Here is a 24,987-nt window from a genome sequence, read left to right on the forward strand (position 1 = left end):
GCTTTATTTACACATTAGCTTAATATTGTACAGATAGTTTTCCATCTTTTTTCTAAGTTTCTTGTCATGCAAATATGGTCTCAGTCCTTTGTCTTTAGGAAAATTTCCAGCACGTTCAGTTTCCGTGGGTTGGCTTGTCATTTTTCTACTACCAAATTTTCACATTTCAATTGGCTGCCACAATTTTTCTACTACTAAATTTTCACATTTCAATTGGCTGCCACATTTTTTACCTCCATTCTTAAGCCATAAAGATAAGTAATGTCATTATACAGCCTGTACATTTTGTTTCTCCCATGATAATGTTCAAAATTATACAGTTTGTTGCAGTTTCTCTCTCTCTCTCTTTTTTTTGAGTAGTGGAAAAAATGTGGCAGCACCACAAAAAGAGCACATTACCCTGATTAATACAGTGCAGGAAACCCACTGACATTCAAAACAGCTTCCAGTCATCTCAGAATGAATAAATACAGGCCCTGTACAGTTTTCAGGGGAATCTTACACCATTTTTCCTGCAAAATAGTGGCAAGTGCAGGGAACTAAGGTGAAGATGGATAGTGATCATACACCCTTCTCTTCAAAGTAGGCCAGAAAGGCTCAAGAATACTGAGATTTGGTGACTGGAATGGGACAGTTTATCCTCAAGCTCATAAAACCAATTCTGGATGATGCGAGCTTTGTGGGCAGGTGCCTTTTTGTCTTGGAACACAGCATCACCATTGGGGAGCAAACACTGTACCATGGGAAGGATCTGATCAGCCAAAACGATCACATAATCCTTGGCAGTAATGCAGCCTTGTACAATAACCATGGGGCCCATGGAATACCACTATGGCTGCCATGTTTCATTATCGGCATGTAAACTCGTGCAGAATTTGAAAACAGTGTGAAACAAGACTCATCTGACTTAATGATTTTCTTCTATTGCTCCGTAGTCCATGTTTCATGGCTTCAGCATCACATTTTCCTGTTACAAGCATTTGCATTGCTGATGAGTGGTTTTGGAATTCCAGCTTGCCTTGCAATTCCATGCTTATGCAGCTTCCTTCAAGTTGTTTTGGTGTTGACAGGGTTCGTGAGTGTGACATTCAGTTCTGCAGTGACTTTTGCAGCTGTCATCCTCTAATTTGTTTTCCACTGCCCTCTTGAATGACCATCTGTCATGATCACTAAACACATACTTTTGTTTGCATTGTGACTTAGCAGATGATGTTTTTCCATTTCCCCTGTACATGGTATGAATCTTAGATACACTGCTTCTTGAAACCAAAGTACATTGTTTCGCTTGTTCACAGACGCACCTGGTGTACAAGCACAAACAATTTGCCCACATTTGCATTCACTTGCCTCTGGCATAATGTACTTGTAAACACAGAACACTGTTCTGACAATGAATGATAATTACAATGTATTAAGGATGTTGTACAGGTGCCATTTGTGGTCAGATATGATAGCGTAACCTGCAGGCTTGGCTATCATGTGCATTTATGTTCAAGTATGCATTTATTGCGGAGTTTCCATGTTTTTGTCCAACCCCTGTAGATGGTAGCTGTTAACAATCCATATAAATTTGTAATGCAAGATTTTTCTGTTATTGCATTGATATTGAAATTACCTGACATTATTACATGTTTTTAGTTTCAGTTAGTAACACATCAAACTCACTGAAAAATCTGTCTGCTATAGACCTTAACAAGCTAGGCACTGGGGGGATGATGTTGCTGTTGCTGCTGCTGTTGTTGTTTTTACTCAGGAGCTTGGTTAGATTGCCACTACAGTCTCTCATGTAGGAAGGCAGCTCACTGGAAATGGGGGAGCACAAGGGAAGTGTGGAGGGGAAGTGGTTTGCGTAAACATGGGAACAGGGAGGGGACAAATAAAGTCTTATGTTCCTGTGAACAACAGTCAGGTTCATTTGACTATGGTACATCATATTATACTTTTGAGGAGAACAACACATGCAACTGATTTTGATCAATCATCTACATGAGATAAGTCTCATTTCACAGATTGATGATCTCATTTCACAGATTGACAACACTGTTTCGGTGCTGTATTTTGCATGATGTTGGAAGGTGAAAGCAACTTCTGCTGCTTTGTGAAGACGTCAAGTCCAATTTTTCTCAAAAAACGATTGTCTAATGACAAGGTCATCAAAATTGATTAAAAGCAAAAATGTAATACACAATCACATATTGAGAAAACCTGAATTGGAATTCACATGTTGAAGGACTTGATCAACCAAGCTCTGCAACTTTTCCTTTACAGATAACAGTAGACTTAAAGATGAAAATGTAAAGCTGATTGACTTTTTCTACTTTCATTCACTACTTTGTTATGACATCATATTCTTTGGTCACTCTTTTTAAGAGGAATAAAGTGTTGGTCACATAGAACCATGTAATAGGGATAATTTGTGATGTTCACTCCAGAAACCTCTTGAAGACCGCTCATAAAACAGTTAGGCATACTGGCAACAGCCTTACAGGACACTGACTGCTACAAGAAGTTTGTTTTCAATGATCAATTGCAATTTGAAATGTCAGTAACACTCATCATTACAATAATTAAAGTGAGATTCTTTACACTGACCATCAGTCATCCATAATGTGGCATGGCAATGAGTACAGTATTTTGCCAAATAAATCTTTGATAGCTTATCGATTGAAGTAAAGAGTCTTAACAGATAATAAAATTAACTTCAAACATAAATGGGAATTTCTTGACAATTCCTACGCCATAGAATTTCTTAAAACAGCGTACTTTTATAATGCATTTGTGCAGGTGTATTTTAATGTAGTTACGTGTAAATTACTGTGCGTAAAAAAGAATTATACTTGGCAAAGGTTAAATCGGAAGTCTGTTGTGTAAATGGTCAAATATTGTCGTATTTTTTGCTTAAAAAAAAAGGCATTGTGAGTGTAATCTAACTTATTCCACATTACAGTGAGAGACCGTATTTGTGATTCATGTGCAAGCAAACAACTAACCATCTTCTTTCTGAATAATGCATCTGACAAGTTCATTGAAAACTAGCGACATCTTGGCAAATGATCATTCTTATCATTTTAAGGGCTTTTCCAGTTTGTGCCTTGAAAATTTCAGGTGGGGTTACCTGTCAAAATATCAGAGTTCTTGATGGATTTATCCAGCCACATTCTCACGAGTTAGTAGAGCACATTAGATGCAGCAAAAAGCTTAAAATTCAAAACTAACTAACTAAATAGCTGCTTCTCCTTGGGTAATATGTCGAAAATCATAGTTATGTCACTCATAACAAGTGAATGTTTGCATACTTCTTGGGTTACTAATTCCCAGTCAATGAAGGCTAGGAAGTTGTCATACACTATTTATGTAATTGGTATTTTGAAAAACAAACTTTTTTAAACAATGATTTCTTAAAACCAAGAATTGTCATTACTTATTTTGTTCCAGATTCTGACATCATAATACGATCATCACTGTTATCTGAGACTGCATCCGAATGATCTGATTGTAAATTTATGAAGATAGGTTCAAGGGTTATATCTGTCTTCACCTCCCTGTTAAAGACCTCATCTTCAAGCTTTTCACCAATTCACACACAGTCTGCTCAAGCAGCAGGAGAGACATTGTGTGAGGTGTCATGCACAAGTGACTCAGTGTTTGTATCTTGAACGTTTCGTTCTTTCCTGCCACATAACCTTTAACCTATGCCCAAATTAATCCAGTCGGAGTATGGTGTGAGACTGTATTGATGTGCATGTAAGTTAAGTTCATAGGTTTTCTAGCGTAAGTTGTATAAATTAGCAAGCTGCAGGAGTTTGGCATGTGTCTGGCTTGTACTGTGCAGAATATTTTTATTTTAAAGCCAGAGCACAAAATTTGCTTTTCTGCCATTGTTAATTACATAGATGGACCTTGCAGCAAGATATGGCAAGAACTGTTTTGTGTAACACTTCTTGAAAGTGACGGCATTTATTTCCGAATGGTGATCACTGTTATTTTTCTTACACCTAAGTACAAATTTGCGCTCAGGAACAAAACCATAAGAAGAATAGCAGGCACAACAGCTATCTGAGGACCTATTCCTACGGGAACTTGAAAACTGCCAGTGCCATCATTCATTTTCCAGCAGTTTCCTTGGAATGATTCTGGTTCAGCCATGTTTCATCAGAGTAATAATGCAATGTTGAACAAGTATTAAAATATTTAAAACCAATATCTTTTAAAAAAATTTTTATTGATAAAGTGTTACCTTTGAAGTCAATATCCTCATGCATAATACTAACAAGTTTCTGTGAGGTCGAATATCTGCTATTTATATACATTTCAGAAACAGAGTGTAAAACATCCTTGTCAAAACCATCCATATGCATTGTAGATTTGTTGCTACTTCAGTGCCTTCTAGGTGACCTGAAACCAACTACTCCTGACATTTCTACAGTTGTGACACTTTTGTTTACAATTCATTGTATAGTTTCTTTGCCAACACTACATGCTTTGTGGTCCATTCTTGTGTTATCAGAATGTCAACAGTACGAGCCCCACGTTTAGATTCAGATTTTTAAAAGTTATAAATGTGGTAAATAACTGCTCTCACCTGCCTGCTTTTGGAGCATTTCATGATTATTGCTGTCACTTGATAGATTTATTTAGAAATTGCACAAACGTGTGCTTCCACGGCATACTATGGTGCTTTGACTCAGGCTGGTAGTGATGCACCCATGTTTCATCTCTGATGACAATTTTGCTCAAAAATGCATCACCTTTGTTGTTGAAGCAAGTAAGTGTTGACATACCCTAACACGGGTGAGCTTATGGTCGTCGGTAAGCTTTCTTGGTACCCACTGTGCACAGACCTAATGGAAACTGAGCTCATCGTGAATGATGTGATGGGCGGAGCCATGGCTGATATTCCACGTGGATGCTACCTCATTGATAGCGATTCGCCTATTTACCAGAACCATCTCTCGAGTTTGCTGCATGTTGTCATCTGTAGTGGAGTTTGATGGCCATCCCACTCCCTCTTCATGTGTTACACTTGTTCGACCACTTTTAAACTTCTCGATCCACAAAAACACAGTTTTATGCGATAGTGCACTTCTCCCACATTACGATGATAGTCTGCAATGAATGTTTGCCCCTCTGACACCCTCTGACCAGAGAAATTGGATCACCACTTGTTGTTCCTCTTTGTTGCTCACTTGTAATGAAACTGCCATGCTATATCTGCAACAGAAGGTAGAACAATGGCGGAAATAAGATCAAACTGTCACAGCATTACCACAACAGTACAACAATGACATGTGCGGGGACAGAAGACAACGTGCGCAATGTAAAAAATGTTATGGCAAAAGTGTAGATAATTTTTGGCTTGCCCTCATACATTCACAGCTACACTGCTACAGAAAATATCACCAGTGGTTAAGTGAATAATGCAGTCGCTCTGTGAATGAATGAAATGGTCACATTGGAGTATGCCAACAGTGCAGCCTACAGGAGAGAGATTCATGCCATCTAGCAGTAATTTGCAGCTAGGTGAATGGAAAGAGAACGCATCTTACTGGCTGCCAGCAGTAATGGGGCAATGTGCAGAATGGCTGGAAATTGGGTTGCCTTCCTATATGACATGGACTATTGTTTATCCTGTGCATACCTCTTCATTTATACATAAGTAGTGCAATCTACATTAATTTAAACCTACTTACTGGTGTCTCAAGCCTTGGTGTCCCTCAAATATCGTCAGAAAAGAGACCGTAATATTGAAATTTATATTCAATGTTAACAATTTTCTCTTTTTCAGATATGTTGCTATTGCCAGTCCACATCTGTATCTTCCCTACCTTGGCTGTCGTCAGTGTTGCCTAAACAGAAAAACTCATCTACTAATTTTGGTATCTCATTTCCTAATCTAATTTCCTCAACATCACTTTATTTGATTCAGCTTCTTTCTATAACACTTGTTATACTTTTATTGACTCTCGCCTTATAATCTCTTTTTCAAAACACTATCCAAGCCATTCAGGTGCTATTCCTTTACTGTCTCTGACAGAATTACATTGTTAATGCAAACATCAAACTTAAAATTTTTTCTCCATTAACTTTAATTCACTTTCCAAATTTCTCTTTACTGTTGCTTCACTCTTGATGTTTTGGTCCCTTCTGTTATTGATCCATTTATTGTTGCTGCTGTGCTGTTCAACCTGCAGATGATTTTATGATTTATGCTGATGCTTGTCACTGTATTTCTGTTATGTGTATCCATAATCTACTACAATACTTCCTGACTCATTGCTTGCTTTCCCTTTGCATTTCTATGCAGGAAATGTCTCATAAAATTTTCTGTCTGTTATTTAAAGCTGTTTTTATTTTTTTCCAATTTTTCAGTTAAATCTTCTCTGTGGAAGGCTGATTGTGTAAAAATTATGGTACACTTACTGCCATTTTAAAGAGGTTTTACATTTTTTATTGCTTTTTCTTTTAAAAAAATCAACTTCTCAGTTATGCACCTGGATTCCCGTTGTTTCAGAATCTGTTGATTAATTTCTCAGGATGTCTGCTACTACCGTACAGTGGCTATCAGTGAAGAAAACTATTTTTAACCCAGTGTTGGTTGTTTTGATGATCTTGTGTAAGCATAGTAGTTTAGTATAATGAACCTCAGAAATTTCTGTATTTAACATTGCGTGCATTGAGTCACCATTGCTCCATTTGTCACACTGACACCTGGTGCAGTTGTGTGGTTCATGACTTCTTTGTGTGCTTTGTGACTTCTACGTACCCATATAGACAAGCAGATTTACATTAAAAAAAAGTCTTTTGTATGAGATTTTAATGGTCTTTCTTTAATTACAGTTTGGAAGAGATCACAAGAAGATTGCAAAAAGAGATGAAAAAATATTTGGAAATTGCTGGAGCTCTCAGCAAAGCTGAACAAAAAATTAGTGCTGATTTGAGCTCAAGTCCACTGTCTCATCAAAATGAAAGATTTCGCACAATTGTTGATGATTACCATACTGTTACTGTTAAGGTAATTTTTTTATAAATACTAATAAAACTAATTCAGCAAATGCAGACATAACTTGTGTGTTCCATTTTCAATTGCTTAATGTTTCTGCACATTCACAGTTGGATGACTATACAAATCATCAGACATAGGTCTATGTATTACATCTAGTCATGCCTGTTTCAAGAATGCAAATAATCTTTTCAGACTATGGCACTATGTTATTGTTCTGCTTTCGAGCTCAAAGACTTTGTTGATGCAGCTACCTACAGTAGCCTATCATGTGCAAGTACCTTCATCTCTGAATAATTACTATAATCTACATCTCTTGGAACTGTTTACCGTATTCATGCTTAGGTTTGTTCCTCCAATTCCCCCACCCTCTCACTTCCCTGCAGGATATTTTGCCTATCTCATATACAGGGTGACAGTTATTGAACTATATGAAAAAAATGTAAATGAGTTATGAACTACGCCATGCACACACATTAGTCAAATGCAAATGTCACTACAAATATTCAGAATTAGGTTATGACATGTTTGATGTGCCTGTCATCACTGATGATGATGTAGCGCTGACAAGCAGCAAAATTCTTCATGACCTGCTGAAGTGTCTGAACATCGATGCTGTTGATGAGCTCCAGAATGGCTCTTTTTAGCTCGGCAATGGTTTTGGTGTTATTGCTGTACACTTTGTCTTTATTACAGCCCCACAAAAGGAGTAGCATGTGTTCAGATCTGGAGAATATGGCGGCCAATCGAGGCCCATGCCAGTGGACATTTCCAACACTGTCATCACAAACACTACCCGTTTTCTCAAACTTGCAAATCAAATTATTGATATTTAGCACACTTTGACTGGTTGTCTTCAGCTTGAACTCGGTCACTGCTCATACTAACTCCCATCATGCCACATGGCCAACCGTGCAGTTTGAATGTCCTAATGCAAACCGTCCAGAAGTTATGATGATTTTATTTCGTATAGCTCAGTAATTCTAACACTGTAACTTGCAAACCAGGTGAAATAGTCTTGTCATGACTGGTTCTTCTGAGGATCACAATAATTCTGAGAGAATTTCATCTTCTCCAAGGGCTTTGTTTCAATTTAGGCCATTGTGCGCTCTCAAATTCTTCTTGCAGTATCATATCTCACATTTCATATTTATTTGTTTGCTCTTTCTGTCTATACTGTTGCTCTCAAGTTGATTTCCCTTTATTGCCCTTCCCTATATTCCTCCCACCTTCCAGATTTTCTGTTTTTGTTGATACTATCATGCCATATGGTTCTTAGTATTCGTAAAGCTGTTTCATTTTTTTTTTTTTTTTTTTTTTTTTTTTTTTTTTTTTTTTTTTTTTTTTTTTTTTTTCCCCAAAGGTTTGTTTAATTGTCAATAGGAAGCATCTATCTTTCCCCGTAATCATGTCAGTACTGTGCACACATACAATTTCAGTGTACATTTTCACAAGGAAAGGTGTCAAATGATAACAGTCCATGAACATAGATATATACAACACCAGAAACCTATTGAAGTAATCAATTTTATGTTTATGATATTGCAGTGCTGTGTTGTTAAGAAGTATGATTCAGTGTTCCTTTGGACATACATGCAATTCCAAAGGAACAGGCACTGCATGACTACAGTCGTTATGAAATACATGAAATGTATTCACAGTTGCAAATAATTCATGGTTGTGAATATGGACAGCCGTCAGCTGTATAATGGAATGACAACAATGAGAATTTATGCTGAATCTGGTCTCAGACCTGCTTTATTCAAGCGATCTTCTTAACCGCTTTGGCTATCTGTACATGACCCATGGCCAGACCCACATGTCCATATGTCGTCATTCGTGCATCACAACCTGCACTACATATTATGTAATTCCTCTACAGGTGGAGGACATTTTAATTGAAAGTTGCTGCATGGTATTGACAGATAAATATTATATTGCAGTGCCTGGTAAGAAGTACAATGCAATGAGTTGAAGGCAGCCACTCACATAAGGCAGGAAATCTGGGTTCGGGTCACGGTCTGGCACAAATTTTCATTGTCGTCATTCCATTATACAGTTGGTGGTTGTCAGTATCCACAACTACAAATACATTTCATGTAATTTTATTTTTATTCTTTGTTGTTAGACTCTTATTTTAACTGCGCACATAAAACATGATTTTAACTGTGCACTTAAAACATGCCAAACCATACCATCAGAGCAGAGAATATGTGAAGAAACTTAAATAATGAAAAGTTACAGACAGGCACAATTAAAAGACACTCGCATAGCTTTCAGCCATAGCCTTCACCTGTGAAACACACACACACACACACACACACACACACACACACACAAAAGCACACCTCATGCATGCACAACCACCAACTCCAGCATCTTTAGCGGGAGTGCAACATCATGTGGGATTGCGTGCAGCAATCTGGAGGGGGTGGGGAAGGGATGGTAGTGTATGGGTGGGGGGGAGAGAGACAAATGCAGTCTTGTGGAGTATGTAGGAAGTTGACTGCCAACCTGTGCAGTGTCAGGAGGTTGTGGGCCAGGGAGGTGGGGAAAAAAAGGTGCAAAAAAGGAGAGGTGCAGGGAAAAATGGGTGGATCATGTTGACAGAGAGCTGCAAATACACAAGGTTGGAGATGAGAATGGGGAGGAGATGATAGGACAGAAGGGGTGGAAACTGTTGGGTGGAGGGTGTGGGGACAGTATGTTACCATAGGTTGAGGCCGGGATAATTACGAGAGTGGAGTATGTGTTGTAAGGATAACTCCCATCTGCACAGTTCAGAAAAGCTGGTGGTGGAAGGTAGGATCCAGATCGCTTGAGTAGTGAAGCAGCCACTGAAATCAAATGTGCTATGTTCCTCTACATGTTGTGCCAAAGGGTGGTCTACTTTGCTCTTGGCCACAGTTTGGAGTGTCCGTTCATCCTGGTGGACAGCTGGTTAGTAGTCATACCAATATAAAAAGCTGTGCAATGATTGCAACAGGGCCAGTAAATGAGATGGCTGCTTTTGCAGGTAGCCTGGCTCCTGTTGGGGTAGGATAAATCTGTGATAGGACTGGAATAGGAAGTGCTGGATCAGTGTACTGGGCAGGTTTTTCACCTCGGTCTCACAGGGATGTGATCCTTGTGGCAAGAGGTTGGGATTGGAAGTGGCAGAGGGATGGATTAGGATGTTGCGGAGGTTGGGTGAGTGATGAAACACCACTTTAGGACGGGTGGGAAATATCTTGGGTAGGATCTTCCTCATTTCAGGGCAAGATGATAGGTAATCAAAGCCCTGCTGAGGGATGTGGTTCAGTTGTGCCAGTCCAGGTTGCATTCGGGAGGACACCGGTTCAATCCCGCGTCTGGCCATCCTGATTTAGGTTTTCAGTGATTTCGCTAAATCGCTCCAGGCAAATGCTGGGATGGTTCCTTTGAAAAGGCATGGCTGGCTTCCTTCCCTGTCCTTCCCTAATCCGAAGAGACTGATGACCTTGCAGTTTGGTCTCTTCCCCCAAACAACTCCCAACCCAGTCCGGGTCGGTACTTGGTGATGAAGGGGTCACTTCCTTGTGGTTGCTTCCTGGGGGTATGAGGGGAAATGTCATGGGATATCTGTTTGCGGACTAGGTCTGGGAGATAGTGCCTGTCTGTGAAGGCATTGGTAAGACCCTCAACATACTGAGCAAGAGAGTTTCGTCACTGCAGATATGCTATCCCTTGCAGGCCAGGCTGTACGGGAGGAATTTTTTGGTTTGAAAGGGATGACAACTGTCAAAATGCAGGTACTGTTGGTGGGTTTAATGTGGACAGAGGTACAGATGAAACCATCAGAGAGGAGAAGGTCAACATGTAGGAAGGTGGCACAATGGGTTGAGGAGGACCACTTGCAGTGGATGGGAGAGACGGAATGAGGTTGCGAAGGAACGGAGATAGGGTGTCTTAACCCTGAGTCCAGAGCATGAAGATATCATCAGTGAACCTGAACCAGACTTGGGGTTTGGTGTTATGGGAGGCTAGAATGGTCTCCTCTAGGGACCCTTAAAAAGGTTGGCATAGGAGGGTACTATGTGGGTGCCCATGGCTGTGCCATGGATTTGTTTATATGCCTTCCCATCAAATGAGAAGTTGTTGTGGGTTAGGATAAAGTTAGTAAGGTGTATGAGGAATGAGGTAGTGGGTTTGGACTCTGAAGGACATTGGAAAAGGTAGTTTTCAGTAGCGGGAAGACCATGGGCATAAGGGATGTTGGTGTATAGGGAAGGAAAGGGGTGAGGATGGTGGAGAGTCAGTGAGGAAAGTGGCTGGTGTCTTTGACGTGGGAGGCTAGATTACGGGCAATTTGTTGGAGGTAGTGGTCCCTGAGGACCAAAATTCTTCCAGTGGGGGCACAATGACCAGCCACAATGGAGCATCCAGAATTGTTGGGTTTGGGGATTTTAGGGAGCATGTAGAAGATGGGTGTGTGGGGTGTCATAGGGGTGAGGAGGGAAATAGATTCTAGGGAGATGTTCTGGGAATGGCCTAATGCTTTAAGCAGAGATTGTAGTTTGTGTTGACTTCTGTGATGGGATCACTTTGGCAGAGTTTTTTGGTGGAGAAGTCGGATAATTGGCGGAGGCCTTATGCTAGGTAGTCATTTTGATTCATAACAACAATGGTGGAATCTTTGTCCACAGGTAGGATGTAAGTCAGGATTTGTTTTGAGGTTGTGTGTGGCTGGTCTTTCTTCTACTGAAAGGTTGGTTTTCTGAGGAAGGAACCAGTGCCATGACGTGTATTTTTTACAGAAAGTAGCCATCTGTGTTTTCCTACATTGTTGATATTCCTACATGGAGTTTCCATTGTTTAAAAAACGAAATGATATCTTATATATCTCTCAGTTATGTAGTGCTCAATTTGGTTTTTTACCGGTTTCTGATAAGTACTTCCTTGTAATGTTACACCACAATTTTAATCTTGGCTTGTTATGGGCTAATTATATTGAATGGAAAAAGTTTAAAAAAAATTGCTCTCACATTTTGTGGTATTGACCTTATACAGACAAACACAGGAAATTGCAGGAGCTGTAAGGTTTATTACGTAGGGATAGCATGAAAAGGTAAACTGCACAGGCATCACAAAATAGAGCAAAATGTGAAATAATTGTGGAACGCAAACAGTTTTCTAATTGTTAGAGAGAGAGCGATAGAGAGAGAGAGGGGGGGGGGGGAAACAGTTTTGTTCTGACACAGATTTTTCACGATACATTGGGTCAGTTCATGGGAACCATAAAATATTTTATGGTTTATACCTCAGATTTGTTTGAGACAGTGGAACTGAGGATGGACAGAAGGCCCTGCACCAAAATATCATGCATGGAAGGAAGTTACCAACTTACAGCAGTTTATCTGTAGTATCAGAGAACTGTCTGTACCCTGGAAAAGTTTTAAATATCAGTTCACTTTTCTGATCTTTCCATTTAACAATAAAAGAAATGTTACATAATATGAAGTTTCTGAATTTCATAAGTTGACACAATAGTTCATGTCCATATAACCTTAACTTCTTTAGTAGTTGTGTGAATCCATATGTATCACACTGATATTTATGTGTAATAAAAGTCACACAGCAATTCTTGCGTAATGCAAATGGTTGATTACTTTGGTGCATCAGAGTATGAAGCTTCTAGTTTGTTTGCACATTATTGCAGTGATAAAAAAGGTGAAATATCCATTTGTGCAAATGTTATTTAGACTGATTGTATGTGAATTAAGCCAACACATTGATATATTAAATAAGAGTTTAGAAAGCGGGTCTGTTATGCAGGAATAGTTAATATTTGAGGTTCTTCAACTTCATTGCTGCAAGGCTGTGAAGTTTTCAGTGGACCTAGTTCCTGTAGGTTTAATAATCCACATAAGTACACCCGACAAAACATTAGTCAGGCTATGATGACATACTGTCTGGGGTGCTGGAATTTGATAAATAATTAATGTAATTAAAGCATAGCAAACAATGGTTAATCCAGGATGAGATGCAACAATATTATGAAAAGGGTAGTTGTTACTCACCACATAGCCGAGATGCTGAGGCACAGAAAGGCACAACAAAATAAGCTTTCGGCCAAAAAGGCCTTTGTCAAAAAAATTTGTAATGCATTACTACACTCAATGTCTGTTGTCTATTTTCTACAAAGGCCTTGTTCCCTGAAAGCTTATTTTGCGACCTGTGTATCACCACAGAATATGACTCATATGGTAAGTATATACATTATTACCATTGCAAATAAATGTGTTGAATAGTGACAGCAGGCAGGATCCTGCATATACCTCTCACATAAATGAAAACAAAAAATAAATGGGTGTGAACTATGTTACAACAAGGGAAGTCAGGAGTTAAGACTTCCAAGATGGAACACAAGAGGCATAACATGTGATACCTGCATAGAACAAATATTGGGTATGTGCATCTGGAGATCCTTTTGTTACAAGTCACTGTTGCAAACACCATGGCACATATACTAATACGAATACATTGAACAGACATGTCAATGTCTGGGTGGAAAGTTCATGGGGAAAAAAAAAAAAAGGAACGAGTGAGATTGGAACCCAAATCTTTGCCATTTTAGTCCAACATCTTGACCACATAACCTTGGCACAGCAGACATTCATGTTCCTCGAAATAGCACATATTAAATTTGGACCATTCGCTGTTACTATTTTTCTTCTTTTTTCCACAGTTCAGTACACCTCCTTCCAGTTTTCATACTTGATCTCTGTTCAGTTTTTGACAGGCTATCCAATCAGCCAACTTACCACTAAATCTGAGGGGGCTGTGATGGGGAGTTTTGCTTGTGAGCAACCTTCCCAAAGTTATGAAAATAAACCTGGATAGGTTTGCACTAAAATGTAACAGCTCTCTGGACTATCAACTGTATTCTTTTGGTGCCACCCAAAACTATAGATCACTCTCAGTTTGCTTGTTAGTATCCTGTAGGTAACACATATCTTCTGCAGTTCATAAAGTCAGCCTCCAGGCCACGTGAGCCTACAGCTTAGGCACCATGTTGCTGTAGCTTACCTGTGGGACTAATACCTCAGGATTTGAGAAGTTTTGTCGAGCACAAACACTTACAGGCTTGTTGCTAGCTAGTTGTGACAATTGATACATTAGAATTATGACAGGAACTTGTAATTATGATTGCATTCGAACCACTGAGGCATTTATGCTGCTGCTAAGATAATCTTAAATATTCTACTGCCAGGTACCATAACTCGAAAGAATTTTTCTTGTTCTCCTCCATTTGTTTCTATATTGATCCGTGTTCCATGATTTCCTATGTTTTGTTCTTCCTTACTGACAGGGCTGACTGCTGGTACCTTAACAGTTTCTTTATGGTAATAGCACTTTTGCCACTCATTTCATAGTTTTCTAATTTATTAAATGAGTGAGCCTTCGTGTAAATGTTTCCCAGTGAGTCTATGAAAAACATTTATGTTTCATTGAGCTCGTGGTTGACACATTTTAGTAGAATTTTGTTGTCTCTTCTTGTGCTTGATTTTAATCATTCTTGGCAACCACTACTGTGATCAGGCACGAGGCCAAGGCAAATTAAATTTGCAGTGAGAGAAGAATTTGGTACTTTAGGCAATGTGAGGATAGCAAGGTTGGATGGTAGAGTGCTCGTTTTAAGCCATGCTTATGGATGCAGGCTCCATTTTCACAACCAACAGGAGATATAACACTAATACCAATGTGACGTTGCCTCTTGGCTTGATAATCGCACAAGTTTCTTCAGATGTGGCATGTCCATCCTGTAGAGTTACCAAGTTGTGGGGATGTTGATTGTCAATCTCATCCACTGTGTGATTAAGATTGGGTAATTTAGTAGTCCTGTTGAGGTGCTGTAGGATACCTGCATGTTTGTCAAACCAGGAGGGTATGCAAGCTGCCCTCTGAAAACGGCTGTAGCATTTTGGAAGGCTGGAGTGTGCGCACCATACCAATCATAAAGATTTAAAAAGACTGGCACCACTTAGTCACTGAGAATATTGAAATGAACATTCTGATTCATGTTCACAATTATGTGAATGAGTAGTCCCAAGTCATGGTACACAAATATTTCCCAAAACATAACAGAACAAACTGCAGCATACACTACTTCCTCCACACATTGCAGGATAATTGAACTGCCCTCAATGCCATACATCAATTGAAAAGAGGCAAAATCGTGACTCTTCAGATTACATTACACATCAGCAGTCAGCTACTGTCCAGGATCCGTGTTGTCTGGCCCAATGAAGACATGCTGCTTTTACTGCTGTGAGAACTGACACTGACCTTTTGTGAGGTACCTGTATCCAAATATACATTGCATGCAATTCCCTTTGTACTGTTCATTGTGAAACTGGCTGAGGTGGACTTGCATTCACAGACAACATCAATTCCTGTTTTGAAACTTACTTTCATTGGAAAGGCATGACACTCATCTCTGATACATGTCAGTTAGGATCTTTCTACAATGACTAGTATTCATTGTGTTACATGAATGTGAGTGACAGAGCATTACTCGTAGACATGTTGGACAAAGGGCTGCTTCATTCAGTCGTTTGGTCATATGCGTATTCAAACATGATAGCGTGTATCAGTTGTACTGTCATGCTTTGATAATGAGTCATCTTAATGCAATTATTCCACACAATTGGCAAATGTTCGCCTCTGGTAGCTGAGTGGTCAACGCGACAGAATGTCAATCCTAAGGGGCCAGGTTCGATTCCCAGCTGGGATGGAGATTTTCTCCACTCAGGGACTGGGTGTTGTGTTGTCCTAATCATCATCATTTCATCCCATCAATGTGCAAGTCGCTGAAGTGGCGTCAAATCGAAAGACTTGCACTTGGCGAACGGTCTACCCGACAGGAGGCCCTAGACACACCACATTATTTAGTGACAAATACACACACCACTTTACTTCTATGACTTAGTTCTTATTATTGGATAACTTTTTTCATTGTTTCCTCTTTTTCTATATGTTATTTAGAAAGCCACATAGTGGAACATCGTAAAATTTTATTGTTATTTTGTGAGAACTGACTCCCAATGTTTAACACTGAAAACTTTCCCATTGTTTGCTTGTGATTTCATAATGAGTTTGAATTAAGTCTAAGACAGTATGTTTCTTTTTTCCAAAACCTCAACATTTCCCCTTCCTGGATGGGGCTTTATACGAACCTTTTTCTCACTTGACACCATAGATTTTTGGAGGGGGGGGGGGACACCCAACTTTAGTAGCAGATATCATTGAACTTTTTATGCCTGCTGTGATAAGCAACCCTTCCTCAAGTACACAGAAAGTCTGATTAAGTTTTTTCATAAACATGTCGCTCATGAAAATATATCCTTCCTTGATTCTAAAAATCTCCGTTACTTTCAAACCAATTAATTAAATAAAAAAGATATATCCTTCTGATGAGATTCAAACCGACAACATCTTGCATGTGAAGCTATTACCCTATCTGTTACACCACGCAACCAGACTGTTGTTGTTGTGGTCTTCAGTCCTGAGACTGGTTTGATGCAGCTCTCCATGCTACTCTATCCTGTGCAAGCTTCTTCATCTCCCAGTACCTACTGCAACTTACATCATTTTGAATCTGCTTAGTGTATTTATCTCTTGGTCTCCCTCTACAATTTTTACCCTCCATGCTGCCCTCCAATACTAAATTGGTGATCCCTTGATGCCTTAGAACATGTCCTGCCAACCGATCCCTTCTTCTAGTCAAGTTGTGCCACAAACTCCTCTTCTCCCCAATTCTGTTCAATACCTCCTCAACCAGACTAAAGAATACAATTTTTTTAACTTTATTGAGTGTCACACAAAATTCTGAATTTTGCTTTCTTCAGTTACTCGCAGACGAGGGCCCACCTGGGTTAATGGCTGCAGCGTGTGATATCTGGGATTTTAACTGACATCACCACATAGACAATTTCAAAAAATCGATCTCCCCGTTGGGGCCCTCTCCTTGCAAGAATCAAGAAAAATGTATAAGGTCTATGGTGTTGCACATTGTTACTCCTTGTTTCAAAATATTCCCCATATAGGCAATATCTTGAGTATGTATATTATACAGAGGCTTGTTGCAAATATACTCTATTTGCATACAACCATTTATTTCTTCAAACAATCACAAAACAAAAGTGAAGCCAATGGAAGAGTAGTGTGACACAATGCGACCAAAGTATTTAGCATTTAGCTCTTGCATGTTGCACGAAGCACATAGTGGAGAAACTGTTAAGTAACACAACAGGGACGAGAACTGAAAATTATTGATGTTACAGTGAAGTGTATGCTTGTTGTGGAGTAAGCAAGATGTTTTATTTGCAGATTTGTATTAAGTTGTTGTTTTATTGCAAGAAAAGACTTTTACTTTGTCTCTGAATTGTCTCTTATATTTTTTACAGGGTGTAGAAAATGTTCCAGAATTATCTAAAATATGTCAACAGGGGTTCTTGGACCCATTAAAAAAGTACGGAAGTTTCTTCAGTGACATTGATGCCACATTTCATCGCCGTGAACAGTTGGTACAAGAATGGAAGAATGCTGCTGCAAAAGTGCGCCGCCTTGAAGAACGTGAACGAACTGCCAGCAATGTTGTTAAATTAGAACGTGAGAAAAAGACTGCCGAGACAGCTGCAGAGGAACTTATAGTGTGTCACAAATCACTTTTGTCAGATGTTACACAGTTTTATTCACGCCGTATAGATTATTTGCAGCCTTCATTGCAAGCCCTTGTATTAGCTCAGCTGGATTACTATGGGGAGGCTACACGACTCTTTACTCTCCTTGTCCCTACACCTGCATCAGGATCTGCGGCAAAAGGTTCTCCTTCTTCTGCCGCAGTTGTTGAGTCAGAATTTCAGCAGTCTGTTCAATCAAAGTTATCACAAATAAGGGCTCTGTCAATTGTGAAACAATCCAAGGGCAGTTCAGTACATACATAATACGTACAATATTCTGCTCTAGATAACAGTGCACAAATAACAGTGACAAAAGATATGTAAGTTTTCAACAGCTACGTATTTTCTTTGTCCTGTTCGGCTGTGATCCACCAAGCCAGGTGTTACAAAGTTTAAGGCACTGAACTCCCATTTGGAAGGTGTAGGGTTGCAATCCTATCTGATCAAGGTTTTTGTAGTTTCGTTAAATTGCTTAAGGCAAATGCCAAGATAGTTCCTTTTCAGAAAAACCCTGTTCAATCTAGGTTTGTGCTCAGTTTCTAATGACCTCAATGGCAAGATTGAACCCTAGCTGTCATCTGTTTAAGACCATATATCTAAGTCCGTTTTTTTTTTTTTTTTTTTTTTTTTGGAAGGCAGAGCCTGGCTCTTAATAGCAAACAGCCAGTGCAGGTTAATTATTAACAAACGAAAGTCGTACTGTAGCTGTAGCATATGAGTTTTGACGTACTGCTCACGTTGTGGCAATTTCCAGTTTTGTATTGCCCAGGTATACAGTTTGGTTGACTGGTGATAGGCAGTTAACAATCATTGTTTACTGGAATTAAGAGCTTTCAAATTGTTCACATTTTGGTTGCACTTTGGCGTAGAGCTTTTGGGGTGTTCCCTGAAAGGTACAAAGAAACAAGATTTGCAGTCCAGTACGAAAGGGCTTGTGTGAAGCATTTATTGCAATAGACAGAAATTGTTGGTAGAATTGGCATATTGTCAAAGGAAAAATCTGTGACTGACGAATGTTTAAAAAAAATTATTGCCATGCCCAGTTACTCTCATGTTTCCAGATTTGGCTATTTTCTATTGTAAGTGGCCATCTGCAGAACTAATGGAAAGAAAATGAAAAATAATAACCATTGTAATGGAGTCTTGACTTACTACTTAAAACCAAATGTACTTAACATTTCGTGCCTGCAAGCATGTCAGCTGTTAATTACTGAATAAGTTACATAGTACAGAAATAATGTAACTAACTGTGTCAAAATTTAAAGAATACATATATTTTAAAAGTTATACTCATAACCAATTTTCCATGGTTTGATAGTAATTCTATTGCTCTCAGATTTTTGTTCAAATTTGATACAACTATTAAAAACAGTGTTTAAAAAATGTTCTGTTTTAATTTTTTTGAGGGTACATTTTAAGAAACTACTGTCATAAAAATCTGGTAAAAGAGATTGTAATTAGTTCATTGTATCCTCAGCAGAAGGCATTCTTGTCCTGAATTAGTAAGTTATTTTCATTTCAGCCAGATGATTGGTGCAGGCGACATGGGCTGGATAACACTAAATGGCTCCTTCACTTCACAGCTATGTAGGTTCCAGCTGGCATCATGTTAATGCTACCAGTGAAGCAAATTAATGAAAACCATTCTACGTATTAAAATTGACATCCTACAGACCTATTTCTGTTTTTAGCACAATTTATCATGTTCCTTTATCTTCGTAATGTGTATTTTCATTATTGATGGGAATTTTTGGAAGCACCACAGCTTTTATTGCAAAAAGAATTTGCTGAAAATAGAATTCCATGAAGACTCTTGTGTAATTTTTCGAAGATGTTTGTGGAGATGTTTGTAATAATTTTATGTGGTTTACAGCACATCCTCAAACAGTTATGAAAGAGGACGTACAAATAAAATACACAGTTGAGATTTTCACTCTGCAGCAGAGTGTGTGCTGATATGAAACTTCCTGGCAGATTAAAACTGTGTGCCCAATCTGCCAGGAAGTTTCATATCAGCGCACACTCCGCTGCAGAGTGAAAATCTCATTCTGGAAACATCCCCCAGGCTGTGGCTAAGCCATGTCTCCGCAATATCCTTTCTTTCAGGAGTGCTAGTTCTGCAAGGTACGCAGGAGAGCTTCTGTAAAGTTTGGAAGGTAGGAGACGAGGTACTGGCAGATGTAAAGCTGTGAGTACCGGCAGTGAGTCGTGCTTCGGTAGCTCAGATGGTAGAGCACTTGCCTGCGAAAGGCAAAGGTCCCGAGTTCGAGTCTCGGTTGGGCACACAGTTTTAATCTGCCAGGAAGTTTCATATCAACGCACACTCCGCTGCAGAGTGAAAATCTCATTCTGGAAACATCCCCCAGGCTGTGGCTAAGCCATGTCTCCGCAATATCCTTTCTTTCAGGAGTGCTAGTTCTGCAAGGTATGCAGGAGAGCTTCTGTAAAGTTTGGAAGGTAGGAGACGAGGTATTGTCAGATGTAAAGCTGTGAGTACCAGCCGTGAGTCGTGCTTCGGTAGCTCAGATGGTAGAGCACTTGCCCGCGTAAGGCAAAGGTCCCGAGTTCGAGTCTCGGTTGGGCACACAGTTTTAATCTGCCAGGAAGTTTCAAAATACACAGTTGCTGAAGATGAGTGTGTAACTCAATAATGGTCTGTAAAAATGAAAATATATATATACAGGGTGCCCCTTTTACCTTGACCACTTAAATTACTGTTTGTCCAGATGCAAATTACAAAATGTTTCAAGCAAATGTTCTCTAGCCGTCAGGGGGATATCAATCAGCATGATTTACTTCGTTGTAGCTTTGTTTTATACAAAGATATGAACAGCGATATGACTTTTTTAAATGGCACCCTGTATTTTTTATTCGGTAATTCATTTCCTCCCATAAAGACCTATTCAAAAATGTATCATGGTGTACCATTCACTGAAACACGACGTTATTAATTATATAACACAACATTGACTTTGAGGCCGGGATCACAAACTCATCCACTTGCTGGAGTTGTCAGTAAACAAATGAAAACTAAGTAAAAACTTAACACAAAATTGACTTTGACTCTCCTGTACCATTGCCCAATGGTAGAACATTCAAAGGTGCTCAAAGCGGTGACCCAGGACGCCGATACACTGGTGCACTCATTGAATGAAAGAATTATTTACTGCTGTTGCCTGCTAAAGAGAATTACAAGCAAGCAGGATACATTCCTGCATGTCCTCTGGAGTTGTTGGAATATCGCGATAGACAACGTCTTTTATGCTTCCCCAAAGAAAAAAGTTCAGAGGATTTAAATCAGGAGACCTAGCAGGCCAAGTAACTGTTTGTCCTCGACCAATCCATCTGGCAGGATGTGTTCTGTTCAGAACACGACATGCACACAAGGCATTATGTGCTGGACATCCATTGTGTTGATAACACATAAGCATTCTGGTCTCTTAGTGATGCGAGATGTTCCACCTGTCTACCGTATTTACTCGAATCTAAGCCGCACTCGAATCTAAGCCGCACCTGAAAAATGAGACTCGAAATAAAGGAAAAAAAAAATTCCCGAATCTAAGCCGCACCTGAAATTTGAGACTCGAAATTCAAGGGGAGAGAAAAGTTTTAGGCCGCACCTCCAAATCGAAACGAAGTTGGTCCATTGTAATATGAGACACAATTTAGTTCGAATGAATGACGATACAGCTACAGTAGTTTGGTTCGCGTCGTAAGCTTAGCAGTTAAGCTTTACCACGTAGCCATTGCTATGCGTCAGGCGCTCCGTCCGTATTTATACGGGTACCCTTCCTTTTTCACGTGCTTCGTCTGTTTTGAATCGATTGCTAATTTTCTTTGATCTGATAAATGCCGTTTTCTTTGTTATAGGTGTTTGCGTCACTCCTAAGCTGAAAATGCATTACTGCACTGTGTCATGCATTGTTTGTCGCATTGTGATAGTGCGTGTTTACGGCCTGTCGCGGCACGCGGCATGGCTTGCTTTTGTACGCGCTGAGGAATCGTCTCATTAGCGAAACAATGGCAAGAGACTGCTATTTGTTGTTACTTACACTGCTGCTTTCTTTGATAATGATCAACAAGAATCAAATAATAGACTGCGTATAATAGAACATGTTCTGAACGAGAGTTAGGCGAAAATTTTTCTCCGTTTGAAAATCTTTGCGGCCGCTTCTTTATTACATCAAATTCTGCACAGAAATTAGAGTCATCTTAGATTTAAAAATCTAGTCATTTGCCGTGCTTCATTTCTGACTGTAAGAATGATACGAATATAAACATGACACGATACGTATATTCTTCCGCGTTTGCTGTTGTCTCACTCTAGTTTCGTAGTTTATTAGGCAGACAGGATTTAAATGAGATAGCAGCAAACACGAAAGAATACATGGCAAAATGTTTATATTCGTATTATTCTTATGATGAAGAGAATACTGTATGTGATTCATATTTCATCAGGTTCCTATTAGCAACCATCTCTTCTCACAGATAGGAAAAAATTCAGAACGTAGAGTTGGCCATATTGACAAACATCCCAAACAGTCTTGCCAGTCAGATTTTCGTAATACACTGAAATTGTGCTACATTCGAGAATGAACAATACGGAATTTGTATTTACTTCGTTGGATAATGTATGAAAATGCAGTGGTCGAAACTCGCGGCGGAGAAAAAAAGCTCGTCTTCCACTTTTTTTTTTAAATTTATTTACTGACGCAGAGGTTTTGGCGCCAGTATTTGTAGCACTACATATATTCGACGGCAGAAGTTAGTTGTGGCGGCACGTACCAACATTTTTCATAACTTCCGCTTGCTTTGCACTCGATTCTAAGCCGCAGGCGGTTTTTTGGATTACGAAAACTGGAAAAAAAGTGCGGCTTAGATTCGAGTAAATACGGTAAGCCATCGTGGGTTGTCGCTGGACCAATAATGCATGTTCCTTGTATTTACCTGTCCTTCGTTTGAGAAGGAACATTCATCGGTAAACAAACTGTACCCGTACATAAGAAAACAGTATTGCAATTACTGTTCTGCTAACTTAACATTCCCCATAGATGAGTAGCATTTCTAACTTCTCGTCGTTGGTGTACATTCTACTCTCACAACTCTCCAACTGATAATGATTGACTGAATGACGGGTATGCATTCTACTTATGTTTACATTTATCAACTGTCAACGTCAGCACGTGGATGTGTTCCATTTCCCTGAGTACCTGCAATAAGCACTGGGAGTGTCAACATCAATGTTGTGATATGTAATTAATATCGTTGTGTTTCAGTGAATGGTACACAGTGATACATTTTTGAATAGGTCTTTAGGAGAGGAAATGAATTACTGAATAAAAAATACAGGGTGCCATTTAAAAAATTCATACTGCTGTTCACATCTTTGTAAAAAACAAAGCTACAATGAAAGCAGTCATGCTGATTGATGTCCCTCGTCCGGCTAAAGAACACTTGCTTGAAACATTTTGTAATTTGCATCTGGACCAACAGTTATGTAAGGTGGTCAAGATAAATGAGACACCCTGTATATTAAAAGAGCTGTCTATACAGGCTGTCCCAAGAGGAATGGTCAGTATTCAGGGATATTCCAGGAATGGTGATTTGAAGCAAAAAAAAATAGTAAACTTGTGCTCTAAAATGAATACCTTAAGAGCTACAAATGCTTCTTTATCTTTGGTACTGTGAAACAAAACTCTTCTACTACAGGTTATTTACTTTCTATATTTTAGGAGGTGGTAGTATGGACCAAAACAAGAAAAAAAAGTCAAGGAAACCTGGTCTCATTGCAAGGTTGAAATCTCCTAGCTACCTAGATGTTATAGTTGTTGTGGTCTTTGGTCCAGAGACAGGTTTGATGCAGCTCTCCGTGCTACTCGATCCTGTGCAAGCTTCTTCATCTCCCAGTACCAATTGCAACCTACATCCTTCGGAATCTGTTTAGGGTATTCATCTCTTGATCTCCCTCTATGATTTTTACCCTCCACGCTGCCCTCCAATACTAAATAGGTGATCCCTTGATGCCTCAGAATATGCCCTACCAACCTATCTCTTCTTCTAGTCAAGTTGTGCCACAAATTTCTCTTCTCTCCAATTCTATTCTATACCTCCTCGTTAGTTATGGGATCTACCCATCTAAACTTCAGCATTCTTCTGTAGCACCATATTTCGAAAGCTTCTATTGTCTTCTTGTCTAAACTATTTATTGTCCATGTTTCACTTCCATACATGGCTACACTCCATACAAATACTTTCAGAAACGACTTCCTGACACTTAAATCTATACTTGATGTTAACAAATTTCTCTTCTTCAGAAACGCTTTTCTTGCCATTGCCAGTCTACATTTTATATCATCTCTACTTCGAACATCATCAGTTATTTTGCTTCCCAAATAGAAGAACTCATTTACTACTTTAAGTGTCTCATTTCCTAATCTAATTCCCTCAGCATCACCCGACTTAATTCGACTACATTCCATTATCCTCGTTTTGCTTTTGTTGATGTTCATCTTTTATCCTCGTTTCAAGACACTGTCCATTCCGTTCAGCTGCTCTTCCAGGTCCTTTGCTGTCTCTGACAGAATTACAGTGTCATCGGTGAACCTCAAAGTATTTATTTCTTCTCCATGGATTTTAATTCCTTCTCCAAATTTTTCTTTTGTTTCCTCTACTGCTTGCTCAATATACAGATTGAATAACATCGGGGACAGGCTACAACCCTGTCTCACTCCCTTCCCAATCACTGCTTCCCTTTCATGCCCCTTGACTCTTATAACTGCCATCTGGTTTCTGTACAAATTGTAAATAGCCTTTCACTCCCTGTATTTTACCCCTGCCACCTTCAGCTACCTAGATGATGGAGATATAACTGTATTAATACATGCTTGATGAAATACAGAAACCAAAAGAGTCCTTTTATTAAAAAATATATATATATATTAAACAGAAGAAAGAGCTGACAAAGAAATTTGAGAAAGAAAGTTAATTAAATGACAGATAACTTAATTTTTTTGTTTTTTGTTTTCAGGGAGAAAGAGGGAATTTTGAAGTTGCCAACTATACAAGTGCAAATTAAACTGTACTCAACTATATTGAAAACTTTTTTGGCTTTATTTAAGGAGGTGTTGAGTCACAGACAGGCACAATAGGCACAATGAAAAGAATACTAGAATTATGTAAGATTTTGGACAAAGTTTTTCCTGAGAAGTAGAGCTCTCTCTCTCTCTCTCTCTCTCTCTCTCTCTCTCTCTCTCTCTCTCTCACACACACACACACACACACACA

General features: G+C 39.2%; 1 protein-coding gene and 1 long non-coding RNA gene across 4 annotated transcripts in view; one reads left to right on the forward strand and one right to left on the reverse strand.

The window, feature by feature from the left end:
• The window catches only part of LOC126175759 (bridging integrator 3-like), a 57,291-nt gene extending 38,221 nt beyond the window's left edge, over positions 1-19,070 (forward strand). Inside the window, exons 2-4 of one of the 3 annotated variants that reach the window (XM_049922729.1) lie at positions 3,436-3,643; positions 6,838-7,012; positions 17,428-19,070. In XM_049922729.1, the coding sequence (XP_049778686.1) occupies positions 3,504-3,643; positions 6,838-7,012; positions 17,428-17,967 (855 nt within the window). In that variant the 5' untranslated portion in view covers positions 3,436-3,503 and the 3' untranslated portion in view covers positions 17,968-19,070. Of the gene's footprint in view, positions 1-3,435; positions 3,644-3,721; positions 3,745-6,837; positions 7,013-17,427 lie in introns of those variants that run through there. The other 2 variants (XM_049922731.1, XM_049922730.1) reach the window with 2 other exon arrangements.
• Positions 5,044-24,987, reverse strand: part of LOC126175763 (uncharacterized) — a 37,243-nt gene continuing 17,299 nt past the window's right edge. The window contains exon 2 of the long non-coding RNA XR_007535612.1: positions 5,044-5,211. This is a non-coding gene — a long non-coding RNA (uncharacterized LOC126175763). The remainder of the gene's footprint in view (positions 5,212-24,987) is intronic.

The sequence above is a fragment of the Schistocerca cancellata genome, chromosome 3, assembly GCF_023864275.1.
Source record: "Schistocerca cancellata isolate TAMUIC-IGC-003103 chromosome 3, iqSchCanc2.1, whole genome shotgun sequence".
NCBI lineage: Eukaryota > Metazoa > Arthropoda > Insecta > Orthoptera > Acrididae > Schistocerca > Schistocerca cancellata.